At 46.0% G+C, this 15,923-nt stretch overlaps 1 protein-coding gene across 1 annotated transcript in view; it reads left to right on the top strand.

Annotated features, from left to right (window-relative positions):
• Positions 1-1,911: 1,911 nt before the first annotated feature.
• The window catches only part of HSD17B3 (hydroxysteroid 17-beta dehydrogenase 3), a 1,348,454-nt gene continuing 1,334,442 nt past the window's right edge, over positions 1,912-15,923 (top strand). Inside the window, exon 1 of the mRNA XM_069625697.1 lies at positions 1,912-2,230. Within this exon, the coding sequence (XP_069481798.1) occupies positions 2,077-2,230 (154 nt within the window). The 5' untranslated portion in view covers positions 1,912-2,076. The remainder of the gene's footprint in view (positions 2,231-15,923) is intronic.

Here is a 15,923-nt window from a genome sequence, read left to right as displayed (position 1 = left end):
CAAGAGTGCATCCCACCCTGTTAGAGTTTTGGAAGGTCGTCAACACTCAATTCTGAGCGTGGTGTGGGAGGTCAGCAGCAGGTATGTGTTTTCTGGTTCTTTGGGTTAATAGGAGTCACTGCTCCAACTGAAAATGATGTTCCATAATCGATTAGTAAAATCTATGCCATCCTGCAGGTCTAACTCCCACAGCGCGCGTGTGTGTATGTGTGTGTGTTTTTGCGTGTGTTGTGTGTCCTCTCATTCACAGTATACAAGCTCTCAGAGTCTTTGACTTGCTACCGCCCTAGTTATCAGGGATCTAAAGCTGTCAAGCCAAAAGATGGGCCACTGTCCAATAGCAGCTAAGCTCGGTCAGCATTGCCAGAGCTCCATGAGACAGCGTTCCCTGGGCCTCTATAGAGGTGGAATGATGGTCAGTTGTTGAATGCGCGTGAAGCCCCCCAAGTGCGAGGTCTGGGGCAGTTTGCCCCTCCTGCACCCCCCTCATGACGGCCCTTTGCCCGGCACTGGCAGCCATTCCTGGCTGAGCCAGGAATTATGTGCAGCAGCAGCAGACCGTGGCAGTGCACTGTCTGTGCACAAGAGGTTCTGGGGGGGAAATATGCCATTATATCCCCCCCACTTAAAATTGTGGGGGGATTTGTCCCATCTATCCCCCATGTCCTACACCCATGCTTCTGCCTCTAAACCTCTGACCTGCTGCTGAAGGCCCGCAATGGCAGCCGCAACCTCCTTTTCTGACTGAGCCATGGCCCGTGCTGCCATTGCGTCCTTCTCCCCTCGTTTTTTTTCAAAGATGGTGGTCCTTGTGCGGCGCCAGCCTGTGGACCAATTCGTGCGGATGGACATTGTATGTCACCTCGTTTTCGCCCGCCCCTACTCCCACAATGACCCCACGGGCGGGATCGTCCCTTCCCGCCCACGGGGCCCTCTTTATAACTCTATGTGGGCCTGATTTAGAATGGTGCAATCCCACTGAAAAAACACCTGTAAATCAGGCCCTATGTTTCTTGGAGAATTCCAGACCACGTATCCTCCATCTCAAGTAACACAAAAGCTGCCATGAAATCCTGGCGAGCAGAAGGCAAGGGTGAGACCTCTGTAGAGCTGCCATAGCTAACACTAGGGGGGCTTCACGCGCATTCAACAACTGACCATCATTCCACCTCTATAGAGGCCCAGGGAACGCTGTCTCATGGAGCTCTGGCAATGCTGACCGAGCTTAGCTGCTATTGGACAGTGGCCCATCTTTTGGCTTGACAGCTTTAGATCCCTGATAACTAGGGCGGTAGCAAGTCAAAGACTCTGAGAGCTTGTATACTGTGAATGAGAGGACACACAACACACGCAAAAACACACACACATACACACACGCGCGCTGTGGGAGTTAGACCTGCAGGATGGCATAGATTTTACTAATCGATTATGGAACATCATTTTCCCACAGGTCGTGTGCGGGCGGGGGGGGGGCGGGGGAGGCACATTTTTTGTGTTTCGCCCTGGGCACCAAATGGACAACAAACTGCCCTGCTAGACAGTCAGGGGTCAAGTGCTAAAAAAAAGTGGTGGGTGACTCATCAAAATGCCAATTCAATGTGGTGTCATCAAAAATTAGCATGTCAATGTGCCCTCTGGAAAAAGTGGGTAGACTTCTGAAAAAAGTGGAATACCCTCCACTTGAGCTCTGTGGTTTCCCCAGACCCTTGGTCGGTATAGTAACTTGCAATAGGTATGAGAAGTTGGCCTTCATCTCGCGCTGCCGGGCACCGCGTAGTTTCCGTCCAGAAGCAGAGGCTTTTTCCCTCCCCCCTCCGCTCTCCCTTGCACTCTTTTGCTCCTTTCTCTCCCCCTGCCCCCTTCGTTCGTCTGCTCGCTCTCTGATCACATTGGCCCTCCTTTCGGTGCGGTTCTGGCCACCCCCATGCGCGTGCCGCCTCTCGTGGCTACTCAGGCGCCCGCCCGCGCAGCTCCGCGGCCGGTTTAAAGCGCGAAGTGCCGGCTGCTGGCTCGGCTTCACTCCCAGTGACAGCAGCGAGCGAGCGTGTGAGGAGGCGCGCCCAGCACCCATCGGCCATGGGGGAGAACTGCCAGCGGCTCTTGGCGCTCCTGGGGCTCCTGCTCTGCCTCTACTACCTGGTCAGATGCCTGGGCTTCCTGAAGTACCTGTTCCCGCGCCTGGGGGGCGCTCCGCCTCGCGCCTTTTTCCGCTCCATGGGAGAATGGGCAGGTAACCCGAGCGCTTGTGACCCGGGCACGCTAGCGCGCGCCGCCGTGTTGCGGTGGTTGCTGCCGCTTCTGGGACTTGTGAAGAGCAAGTGCACGTGGCGGGTGTGCGCACCAAGGGTATTCTCTAGGCAAAGCCAATAAGCATTGCACGGACACTGTATACAGCGCTGGTGCCCAGCCGAGCTGGTACCCCTGTCACTCCTCGTCGAGTAAGGTGGTGCAGTGCTGCGATTGCCAGCGGCAAACACGCGTTGCCACCTTTACCGCTGTGGTGAAGTCATGTGTTGGCACCTTTGAAGTTTAGCTCCAGTGACTGTGGTGACACACTGGTTGTATGGCGATGTTCTCTCGCTTTTGGTATATTGGACGTATAATGCAGGGGGGTCGGGTGCTATTCCGGGGGGCTGCTTGTATTCATGTAGCTTTGTGAGCTGTTTGTCCCACAGGTAAACACGAGCCTTCTCCTGTCATGTCACAGCGTTCTGTTTTAGGAGTCTTTCTTTGTTGCCCTAAATTATTGTGTTGTGTATAAATGCCAAATGCGGATATACAGCATGTGCGCAAATACCGACCGCCACGCATGCCGGTTTGTTTCTGTCTCGCGTGCCGTGTGCACCTTGTCCCACCTTGTGTCATGCGCGCGGACACGGTAACACCAAGGCAATGCTGGACTATATGCAGGTGTGCTTTGGCCACGGGCGCCCTCGCGCCGTTGGCTGCTCTGCCAGAATGCTTAGGTGGAGAGAAAGAGCAGCGGGTGAGCGCACCAGCAAGCGGCACACGTGCCAGAGCACCCCCCTGCCCCCCCCGCCCCCCCAACCACCGCCAAAGCCGCGAGGTCAGCCGCTGCTCTCTGCGGTCACAGTGCCGGCCACCGCACCGTGCACGCTCATTCATGAAAGCTGGCGCCGGGGGACAATACGAATGGCCAGGGAGAAGTGCAAGTGTCCAGCTTAAGTGTCATGGCCCCCACATACATCGCAAGGTCCCCTATCCAAACATGTAAGGCCCGCCCTAGGATTTGCGGGGCACAGGGCGCCAACGTCACGTGCCTTATTTGCGTTAATAGTGACACCAGTGATAGAATGAGGCTCCAGCACGCAAAGGTATCATGGGAAGTTACGTTAAAAACACATCGCCATGAGTAAGGCAAGGGACACATAAACTGTGACGTCCAGTACAGGAATTGCCACTTATTAATATTTCCCTAGGTGGTAGTATCAGGAGTGAGGGTTTTTTTTGAAGTAGCAGAACGTGTGAGCGGAAATCCTTAAATAGACTTGTTGTTTTTGGCAGATAGGGCATAGTGAGATAAAAGGATCTGCCCAGCGGCACACACTTTGGTTCAGTGGAGAAGCCAGGATTGGAGAGCAGGCTGCAATTCAGCCACTTGAACACATCTCTTCCCATCTCTTCCCAGATGGAATTGGTAGAAATGTTGTTTGCAAAAAGTACTTTTCAAAACTTTTGTCTGGAAACACCACCTGGCGGCGGAAAGCTTGGCACGCATATGGGGATTTTGTTTTGCTACCTGAATTTAACTGCTGTTTTTGCAGAAGTTTCCCATTTTTAATTTTTTTTTTTATTGTGTATATATTTGGCCTTATTGTCCAAGCTAGCAATATCCTTTTATTTCAGAAGCTACAGGGAATATTATTTTGGCTGCTAAAAGAAATAATCTCCCAGTAGGTGCCAATAATGTCATGCCAGGGGAGGGATTGGCCCTGGGGCAGACAGGCCAGGTTGCGTCTACTGCCGGATGGCCGTATATTTCGATAGAACCTTTTTACCTGGGAGGGCTTGAGTCCATGAGAGTAAGCAATTTCTCAGGTCTTCAAATGTGAACAAAATAATTCAGGGCTCGTGTCCTAAAAACATTGGGGGAGGGGGGAACTCAATAATATATGCCTAGGTGCTGAGTACATGGGGGCAGAGGGCATAGCTGCACCTGTTCTCCTTGGCATGCTCATGTAAATCACTGGTTGTGGCAGGTATATTTCTCCTCTCCTACTGGGTTCAGGCTTGGCCATGTGTTCGCATGCATCTTGCAAAAATTAGCAAGTGCTGCTCACTTCAAAATGGGAATGAAGCCTCATCATTGAACCGACAGACACCTGATTGGAGGGGGTGGGTGGGGGAAATCTCCTTTGCAGGTGCGGGAGTAGCAGGGGACTCTACAGCAGGATGCTGCAAGGAAAACTCAGCAGGTTATGTGACTGTTGCTGAGAGGTTATATGTTTAGACCTTCCTGTAAATCACGTGGTATTTTTCGTTTTCCGGCTGCAAAATGTGCTGTAAAATGTGTTCTTTCGACCTGGAGAAGGGTAGAGCGCCTTTGCGTCACTCATTGTCGGAATCTCTGCCCCGTAGCAAAAATCAAAAGTTGGCACCCATAAATATATGTACAATAAGTGAACATATCCCAAGAAAGTGCACGAGACAAATGAGCATAAAAAATAAAATAATGAACCCCCGAAATATATCCACAGAGGGGAGAATTTCCAATAACTATGCTGGCAAAGGATAAACGGTGCCCATCTTTTAAACCCAACCATTTATAATGAAACATTCCCTGGAAAACAAAATCCAACCATGTGATGCCTGCTTGGTTGATACTTTTATGTGGCCTTGTGAGTGAACGTCTGCACTGGAAACATGACAACAACATAGGGTGAAATACGAGTAACCGGACACTTGAGCAAGCAAACCTTTTCTTTTTTTAATGCTGGCCTCAAAAACACCCAACAGGGATTACGTCCGCTCTCTGAGAAAAATGGGCAGGCACTGCCCGCTACACGTATCCTCAATTTGTGCCCTGAAAATAAGCACATGACCGCAACCAGGGAAAATTACCCATCCCGTCTCCACATCCTGGGCAAATATTATTGACTCAGTTGCCCTTTCATCCTTCACCTTCTCATCTCCACGTTTATCTTTCAACCATACTCTGTTTATAAAGATGAATTGAAAAGTACAAAAACTATAGTAAAGTACTCACACAAATATATACATCCTTACAAGAATATTTTAGCCAAAAAGGGTACACTTGTGGCCTTATCCCCCCCCATCTTGAATGGAAGACTACAAATACCAGAATGCAGTTCAGCAGAAGGCAAAAAATGGCCTCTAGATTTTGAAAATGTATTTTACTGCTTGCCATACAAAACTACTGTCTATTGTAGCTTCCTTCATTCGTAAGCCATGCCTATGAGGACCAGAATGCAATATAATGCAGCCAGGATAGCCAGGACTGGGTGATGATGTCATACACGCAGAAGCCTTTTAGTCATGTTTTCACAAAGGCACACGTTTTGTCATGCAGGACCTGAATAACATGTTCAATTCGGCAAAAATGGCGAGCATGTCATGTTCATGTCATCCAAGCAGACACGTGACAGACTAGTCTACTTTGTTAGGTTTAAACCAGTATGATGTTGTGAAGGCATTTACTTTGGAGCAGGGGGAAAAGGGGTGTACAGAGTAGGCTGCGGGGAGAGGCAACTTGCCCCCACCGTGGCTCTTTTAATAGCCAGACAGGAACATTTTGCATCAGGGCCCCTCTCCCCGCCAGCACACTTCGGCAGCCTAACAAATCCCCCTTGGGTTTTAAAGCCATAGTACTTATTTCATAAAGCATGCAACATTATGCACCCTTCTCACTTCTGATCACTCTCATTCACATTTCTTAGGGGACAAAGGTCCTTGATAATAGCCCCCCCCCCCCTCCCACCGGTGCCTAATGGCTCTCTTTGTAGTGCACTGTTGACACAGAGCAAAGTACAGGGCACTCAAGCAATGAAAACACTCTTACAGAGACTACTCAGTAAAGTAAATCCTGCAAAGCTTGAGTGCAGGGGAGGAATAACTTCCCTGACACAAAGTGGGTGGTAAGAATAAATGTAGGGGTAATGGCATCTAACCAGTGATCTGGCATTAGGCATTAGGGTGTCATCTAACTACTGATCTGGCATTAGGGTGTCATCTAACCAGCGATCTGGCATTAGGCATTAGGGTGTCATCTAACCACTTATCTGGCATTAGGGTGTCATCTAACCAGCGATCTGGCATTAGGCATTAGGGTGTCATCTAACCACTGATCTGGCATTAGGGTGTCATCTAACCAGTGATCTGGCATTAGGCATTAGGGTGTCATCTAACCACTGATCTGGCATTAGGGTGTCATCTAACCAGCGATCTGGCATTAGGGTGTCATCTAACCAGCGATCTGGCATTAGGCATTAGGGTGTCATCTAACCACTGATCTGGCATGGTGTCATCTAACCAGTGATCTGCATTAGGCATTAGGGTGTCATCTAACCAGCGATCTGGCATTAGGGTGTGCAGGGGACGTGGGGGCTCATAGACGGGTCTCTTTACCTAGACACAGAGCAAAGTGTCAGGTCCTCGGAGAGCCTTGAACTCTGCAGGACCTAGTCCTGGCAGAGGGACACCCTCCCGTTACGCACCCTCAGACAGCGAAGGTGCCTAATGGGAAAGGTTTCCTCGAGCCAGGACATTTAGGGTGCTGCCCGGCACCCTCACTGTCCTGCCAGTGGGGCACCTCGTACAGAGGTCTCAGGTTCGAATCTCCAGGCTTCGGCAATAAAAACAAATTAAAAAAAGAAGTGTTGTTCTTGGCTGGTGGGGAGCGAGCCCAGCTAGGCCACAGTTTTGAGAGACTGCTGGGGCTTGGCCCCAGCTAGCCGTGGCTCACTTAAGGCCCTTCCAGAGTCCCTCTTTCCTTTCAAAGGGGGTTATGTTTCTTTTTTTCACATACACAGAAACCTCGGATGTGCTTGCTGCAGCCCATGTTTTACCATTCAATGAGCACCTGGTGGGCTGTTAATAGCCATATTGCCCTGGTCTAGGGGCCATAATGGGTATATTGCCGAATTGCTCAACTCTATTAACTTTGGCTCTGAGTCATTACGACATGGTAAGGCCCAAATAATGTGCTTAAGTAGACCCTCCCCCTCACTCACTATTACACTTGTTCAAGGGTAACCTCCTGAATATATAGTGTCTGGCAAAACTCTAGAATACACCCAATACTGCAAACCCTACACTGCAACACTGCCCTAAGATTATACAATCATTGCAATATAAACAAAGCAGGTTCTATTAACTTGTAATTATAGCACCCTAAAAGTGATATACACGTGTAGCAAAATAGACTATATTTCTAAAAGGAATTCACTTTCATTAGCTCATATATTGTCATTATTAAAATCATAATGCCCTAGATTTTGCAGCTGTAAAAGCATTTATTGCTGCAGTGTTTTCTATTTTTTTCTAACATTTTTCCCTCATTTCAAAGTGTAACTAGAGCCAATAGCTTCCTTTTGTGATTTCCCGAAACTCTTGTCAACTATCAACAAAAGCAACTGTAACCAAGTTCCCAAGAGCATTTGGAAAAACAAATATTTCTTTGGATGTCGAATACGTTCCAACAAAGAAACATGTTCACTGTCTACAAGGCCTCATATTTGGCTTTTGCAATGCTATGCTGAAGTTCATGTGTCTGCAACCTTTGGCTAGCCGCATGTTTTGGACATTTCTCATGGACACCAGCCAGCATTGTCAATGGTATGGTAGCATGGATGTTGTAGTTCAAAACGTATGGCGAGTCACAGGTTGCAGACCCCTGGCATAGTCGAATGAACCACGAGTGATGTTTTTTCATAACATACACTCTGACCCCAATTGCTTGTTTGAGACTTCTAACATTCTCAGATAAGGCAGAGGGAGATTTAATGATTGCCCAAGATCACACATTTAGGTTAAGTGGTGAAGACGATCTTTGATCTGAATTTTAAGCATTTAATCAAATATCTAACCAGCTCTAGTTGGCATGTATATGTGTTCATGTTTTACTTTCCAGGGCTAAAAACGTATTCTGCTTTTTAGGGATTACTTTAAATGTACACAATTCACATAATACATCAACCTCATGACATATAAATTGTTTCAGAAACGTTTTAAGCTAAATTAGTAAGCTTGTAGCTTTATGTTCTCCATCTGTAAATCAAAGGTTGCATGCAGACGAGGAGTGGGTTTCTCCGTGGCCAAGAGTCCCCTGGAAATACTTTTTGGTGTCTCTACCTCTGAGGAGGACTTGGGTGGCTTCCCGCAGGTAATTAAGCATATGCTGAGAGCGGGGAGGCTAGCTCTGGCGCAGAACTGGAAAGGTAAACTAACAGCATACATATCAGAGTGGTTGTCAACATTTTGGGCGATATTTACCTATGAGAAATTATCAGCGTTGGCCCATGACAAGATGGAATCCTTCTTGCTGGATTGGACTCCGGTTCTGTTACATGAAGACTGTGAGGCACGGCGACTTTGAGTGCTTCCCTGATGCATGGTTCTTCACCCCATTCCCCGGTGTCCCCTGAGCCATCCATACGGCCACCCCTTGCGTTCGTTGGTTAATATGAACCCGCTTGGGTCAGAAAATGTTTGATTCACAATCTCATATTTTTGTTCTTTCCTCAGGTCTTAAGGTCCCATTTTGAACTCGGTAACTCGGGGTTGAGGGGGATGGGGATTGGGATATTCCGGATGTTTCTGTTGTTGATTTACCGCTTTGCATTGATATCTGGTGAATTGTCATTTCAAAATATATAATAAAAACTTAATGGGAAAAAAAAGATATCATGGGAATAGCAGGGAATGTCAGTCTCCCCTCCCAGGAAACTGACACTGCATCCGTGCCCCAAACACTGAACTTGGCAGCCTGGCTCCCGTGAAGTGAGAGTTCGGACACCTCCAACTCCATTAGCATCAGTGTTGAGTTGAATTTAGAAAGTGTGCCTAATAGGGTCACTGTGTTAAGGTTTCAACTCAGAAGGTATTCCCAACATCATTGAGTGTGCCCTAATAGCGTCACAGTGTTGAGTTGAATTTAGAAAGTGTGCCTAATATCGTCACTGTGTTAAAGTTGAATTTAGAAAGTGTGCCTAATAGCGTCACTGTGTTAAGGTTTCAACTCAGAAGGTATTCCCAACATCATTGAGTGTGCCCTAATAGCGTCACAGTGTTGAGTTGAATTTAGAAAGTGTGTCTAATAGCGTCACTGTGTTAAGGTTTGAACTCACAAGGTATTCCCAACACCATTGAGTATGCCCTAATAGCGTCACAGTGTTAGAGTTGAATTTAGAAAGTGTTCCCAACACCATTGAGTATGCCCTTATAGGGTCAGTGTTAGAGTTGAATTTAGAAAGTGTGCCTAATAGCATCACTGTGTTAGTTGAATTTAGAAAGTGTGCCTAATAGCGTCACTGTGTTAAAGTTGAATCCAGAAAGTGTGCCTAATAGCGTAACTGTGGCATAGTTGAATCTGGAAAGTGTGCCTAATACCATCACTGTGGTATAGTTGAATGTAGAAAGTGTCCCCAATACCATCACTGTGCTAAAGTTGAGTGGATGCAGTGGATATATCTCTGTATCTCCTATATATGTTATATATATATATATATTCTATGTAGCTGTGTCCCCGTGTTATCTGTATCACGTTTACCCTATCCATCCTGTCGCTTTATAACTGTATGCTGCTATGAACGCCCCCGTACTGCTTTCGTGCTTGGTCGCAGGCGCTTTACTGACAACCACCATATCACACTACTACGCTTACTCTCTACACCATCATTCAACTAGAACACAGCTATGCTATGAAACATTCGGCCTAGCTGGTTTCATACTAACATGACCCCACGAACACTTCATCCTAATAAAAGACAGCTAGCTGAGCACATACCAGCTAGCTTAGGCGTCTCCTCAGGCCTAACGCAGCCAGAACTCAGTCTGGGTGTCCACCCTCCAGACTGAACACAGCCAACTGATTTCCTCAGCACCACATCTACTGCTAAGAAGCGGCTATCATGCAACAACCACACCAGCTGCACACATATCCGGTGCGCCCACGCACCATACTACACACTCTCTCTCTACTGACTTGAACTGCGGTTCCCGGGGGCGTTCAACCTACCAGTGCTTTGAGATCATACCAATGATACATAAGGCGCTATATAAATGCCATGTAACATAACATAACATCTGTGCATGGGAGCTTAAAGTCAGGGCTTGGAGCTGGAGCAGGTATGTAGCTGTCCTCAGTGGTTTCTGAAGCGAAGTTTCCGATGAGCTGCAACCATAATGCTCCTTACGTGGGCAGCGACAGTGCTGATATATCTCTTGCACTTTTCAGTGTCTTCAGAGGGGGCATCACCCCTGCTTGATGGTGTTGGAGAAACCAGGCACACACATGAATTTCAGGGGATGACAAACAGAGACAGCTTTATTCATTCACTTACAAGGCAGGGGAAAACAGCATCCTCCTCTTACCCGGAACTGACTGCTCTAACCTAACCCACCCTCTAGATCCTTCACCTGTACAGGTCACCAGTCACCAGACCGATTCAAAACCTAAGAACATTCTGGAACCCATCATCTGGCATTCTGGTAGATGTATCCCAGCTTCCACCAATTCAATACATCCTTTTATTCACAGTGCTTTATCAGTGACTACTTCTATTTAGCACATAACTTGGCAAGTTACTGTCCAACGATTCTTGCCAAGGTGCTCAGGCACACCTCCCTCCATGACGACTTCTCCTCTCTTAAGAGCAATCCATTTTTCATACCTGACCTAACTAGTCCAAGTAGTCATTTGGGCCAAAACGCCCTGGGCTCCAATTCTTGCTCCAGTCCAGTCACCTGCGTATGCTCAAAGTCCCTTTGTGACGCACACATCTCTGCACACTCGTCTCTTTCCTCCCCACTCTCATCTCTGCACACTGTTAGGTTCTTTCCTCCTCACTCTCATCTCTGCACACTATTCGTCTCTTTCCTCATCACTCTCATCTCTGCAAACCTTCGTCTCTTTCCTCCTCACTCTCATCTCTGCACACTCTTCGTCTCTTTCCTCCTCACTCTCATCTCTGTACACTCTTCGTCTCTTTCCTCATCACTCTCATCTCTGCACACTCTTCGTCTCTTTCCTCACTCTCATCTCTGCACACTCTTTGTCTCTTTCCTCCTCACTCTCATCTCTGCACACTCTTCGTCTCTTTCCTCATCACTCTCCTCTCTGCACACTCTTTGCCTCTTTCCTCCTCACTCTCATCTCTGCACATCTTCGTCTCTTTCTGCCTCACTCTCATGTCTGCACACTCTTTGTCTCTTTCCTCCTCACTTTGATCTCTGCACACTCTTTGTCTCTTTCCTCCTCACTCTCATCTCTGTACACTCTTTGTCTATTTTCTTCCAGCCGTTCCTCCTGCTCCCTTCTGTAGCCTGCTCACTCTCTGATCCTCACCCCCCTGCCCTGGCTGCTTTTTGTGCCAATTATGACCCTTCCATCTCCATTCCACCTCCCGAAAATCCCTAGAAGTCAGGTGGGCATCCTGTAGACATTAACCAGTAGATACGCCTCAATATGGCTTTAGATAGATGCAAAAGTTACGACGAACAATACGTCAAGGACTTACCAGGAAAACAGGAAAAGCATCAGGCCTGGGAGGCTCTACTGAAGAAATCTCAAACATCTCAAATTGGGACGAGCTAAGTCAGCTTTAAAAAAAAGATTTATAAGACCGGAGCTACATGGCTCTATTATGCTCGAATATCTTCGTAATCGTACTCTTCCACAAGGACTAGTCATAAGAAATGAGCCCAGACTATTCCTAGACAACAAGAACTTCATTCTACAATGGAGTTATATAGCCAACAAATGTGGCAGAGATTGGGGCATTTCAATAATAGATACAGCATCTGAGATGACAGAAAAAATTCTAATCGACTTAAAAACACTTGAGGAAGAAATTCAGAAAGCGGTTCCCCTCGATCTGTATAAAAAAAGACTCAATACACTGCGCTTGAAATGACGAATTTCAAAGAAGAAACACTAAGACAAAGGGTTCGCCGAATGTATCGCGATTTAACAAACTTCTCCCATGAGAAGGCATTCGCCTATACCCAAGAGAATTACCATCAACAAAGTCAGAATGATCCAACAAATGGTGGGTCAAAAAAGGTGAACTTCAAGAATATTTCTTATAGCTGAAGCGATGGTAGCTCTAATGGTGACCTCAACTCTAACCGTGGACGCCCCAATCAACGTTCACGTGGTAAACAGAGCTACAGAGGAAGGAACATGACAAATCGCAGAAAATAACCAAATAGGGGCAGCATGCAACAAACCCCTTTTTTTAGAGAGGGGCCAGGATGAATGGGGCTTCGAACCGCATGTAACACGGAGTATGCAAGCATTATGGTGAATCTTTCGAATTATTCACCTACCGGAACTGAATGCTCGATACTTGAAAAAGGAATGGGATTTGTGTCCACCAATTATCATGACCGCCTCACCCGCCTCACTGCCCAAGAATTCTCACATTTCATGAGGAAAATACATCTATTCCAACACTTTCATGGCACTGAACGGGGTCTAGAGCAATCAGACTCCGGCCTGCACAATAAATCTACCTTTTGTGTACCAATCCAACTACAGAGTGCAGAATCCAGAACCTATCAGAAATGCATCCTACACGATCTAGATAGATTAGAGAAGAAACAAAAAAATACAAAAACCTTCGACAATACGAGTAAAAAATAAAATAAAATTATGAAGAATCTCCTAACTAACAGCCGAATTGTCATCCGAAAAGCAAACAAGGTGGGAGCGATTGTCCTACAAAATCGGGCTGACTACGTGATTGAATGCAACAGACAACTTCTTGACCTCCAATGTTACCAACATCTCGACAGTGACCCAACGACCAAACTACAAAACATCATAAAAGTGAAAGTTGAAAAGGCGGAACAGAGAGGATGGATCACCAAGAAAGAGGCGATTTTCCGATAAAGGACAAACCATGTATACTACAATTTTATACGCTTCCAAAAATACATAAATCTATGGAAAAACCCACCTGTCATCCTATAGTTTCAGGAGTTAATTCAGAATTGGAACCTCTATCGAAATTTGCAGGTGCATTCCTTCAACCATTGGTTTGCAAAATGGCCTCCTTTCTACAGGACACAACCCATATCATCAAAGAAATGGAAGGAGCACCTTTTGATCCTACCACTGAAATCTTACTGGGGTTAGATTTGGTAGCTCTATATACGAATATTTCGCAAAGAACATCTATAGATATGCTAGAAGAAAAATTACTCACAGACCGCCAAGTAGGTTCCACACCAATTTCTTTCATCTTGTGGTGTGCAGAGATGAGTCTAGTAGAGAATAATCCTTTTCTAGAACATGTGTGTACTTGGCATAGATACATTGGCGATATATTTGTGATATGGCATGGTACAGCATCTGAATTACAAGAATTTCTAGTCTGGATCATTACCCAAGACAGGTTCCTCAAATTTACCTCCAACTTCAACTTTGAGAAACTTGCGTTCTTGAACATCACCATTACAGTGGACCCTGACAAAAAGTACATTTTTTTGAAACCATATAGTAAAACCTACAGACAGAAATTCCTTGTTATACTACACCAGTTCTCACCCCAAACATGTAAGGGACAACCTCCCACTAGATCAATTTTTAAGGCTTAAACAGAACAGCTTGAGGAAAACTGACTTTTCCAAAGAAGCACTTAAAATGGAATCTAGGCTCCTCTGGAGGGGCTATACGAAAGACACAGTAAGGCGCTAAAACAAGCCAACAACAACAACCGTGAATCATTGTTAAAGTGTAAAGAACCCTGTGAAGCCAAAACTGACCAGAAACTGGTCTTTATGAACACTTTCAACAATATGTCTAATGACATCAAGAACATTATCCTAAAAAATTGGTCAATTCTTGAAAAAGGAGACTTACCTGTCCCTAAACCTGTAGTGGCGTTTAAACGCAGCAAACATTTGAAAGAACAAGTGACTAGGAACAACGTTACGATGAAACCCCAACAACAAATAATTTTAACACAACAATGGGGCCTCCCACGAATTGGAGGACATCATCCATGTGGACACTGTGTATATTGCAAATATACCTCTAAAATCACTGAAGTCGACATAGGACTACGATCCCTTTGGAAATAAAAGCTTCACACCAATTGCAATTCGGCCTTGGTGATATGTGCAATATGGTGCCCCTGCAATAAAGTGTACATTGGGAAGACGGATCGGAAAATCAAGTTGTGGATAGGTGAACACAAGAGTTGCCTCACAAATCGCACAAGGAATGCGCCAGTGGTCGACTATTGGGTGGAACAACAACATCTGCCGGACGATTTTAGATGGACAGTGACCTATAAATTGGTACCCAGTATGGACACCAATGAAGACAAGACTATCCTCTTGAAACAAGCACAACTAACTTTTCTCACAAATAGCTCAAGTAGTGGCCTAAATGAGAAAATTGATTGGAACGTGTAAAATGATAGACCATTTTTTTCACCTAGACCCCACATTGATGTTCCTGACTATGGACACATAAAAAGGGCGCTTATTTAGATGTCCATAATACCTGTTTTACAGACTAACCAGGGCGTGCCGACACTGAACTATTCCGCGCTGTCTCCAGGTTCCGCCAAACGGGTTCAATCAGGGATTTAAGACATCATGTGATACGGATTTCACTACAGCCAATAGAATCAGTCAATCGGCACCGCCCCACAGAGGAAAATAAGCAAGGTCAAACTGTCGATAACCAATCACATACTCCATACGGCGCTGGAGAAAGTACTAATGCGGGGTTCTAGGTCATTTTGTCGAAAATAAATGGTCGACAGGACAAATGGTCGACACCAAAAGGTCGACAGGTCAAATGGTCGAATGTTTTTTTGTTGTGTTTTTCACATTTTTTTTTTTTGGGGCGGGTCCCCCCGAACCCCCTTTTTTTTTGCTAAAAATCCCTTTTTTTCCCTAAACGAAAACCTAAAAAATATATATATATAAATAAAAAAAAATTCGACCATTTGACCTGTCGACCAAATTGTGTCGACCATTTGTCCTGTCGACCATTTGTCCTGTCGACCATTTGTCTGTCGACCATTTGACTGGAAACCACTAATGCGTGTAGCAGGGTCATGTGATTATGCCCTTAGACCAGTGGAGGAACGCGAGCAGCAGCCGAAGAACGGGAGAAGAGCAAGTATTCCGGTAAGCTAACTAAATGGGATTCCACACTTAAATATATTTGATTATTATGGTCCCGATCGGCTACTTATGTTTATCTAAGTTTCTTTCCTTTTCTCGTCACCATGCGGATATGCAGACGTGATTTCGATAGATTGCTTACTCCTATGCAACTATACCAAATCGACTGGCAACTACCAAGCCGGATTGTTTGGGTTCATTCCTGTCCCCAATCTGATGCTTCTAATCCAGTATCTAACTAAGAGGACGTTCCCATACAAGTAAGCCAGATCAGAGCAGCCTTCGTACAACAGGGCAACTTTGAATTTGCATATGAATGAGATTTCTCACTCGTCATTTTCTTTTTTCTACTCCATAGAGTGAAATACCCGTAATTTCAGACTTACCCATATAGTGGACGATCGCTGCGTTTGTTAAACAGACGCACCATACGCTCGTCTACTGCCCACCGCACATGTTGCAGAAAGTGAATCGCTCTACTTAAGGGCTCCATTTGCGTGGCTTACATGTATTTGACACATGCTAGCTACGCCCAAGACTATTTAAATTGGTATGCGTTCCACCTAGAAGAAAGGACA

Source organism: Ambystoma mexicanum, chromosome 6p (assembly GCF_040938575.1).
Source record: "Ambystoma mexicanum isolate Mex_15411 chromosome 6p, UKY_AmexF1_1, whole genome shotgun sequence".
Classification (NCBI taxonomy): Eukaryota; Metazoa; Chordata; class Amphibia; order Caudata; family Ambystomatidae; genus Ambystoma; species Ambystoma mexicanum.
The sequence above is the reverse complement of the archived record's forward strand: the minus strand, read 5'-3'. Positions and strand labels throughout refer to the sequence as shown.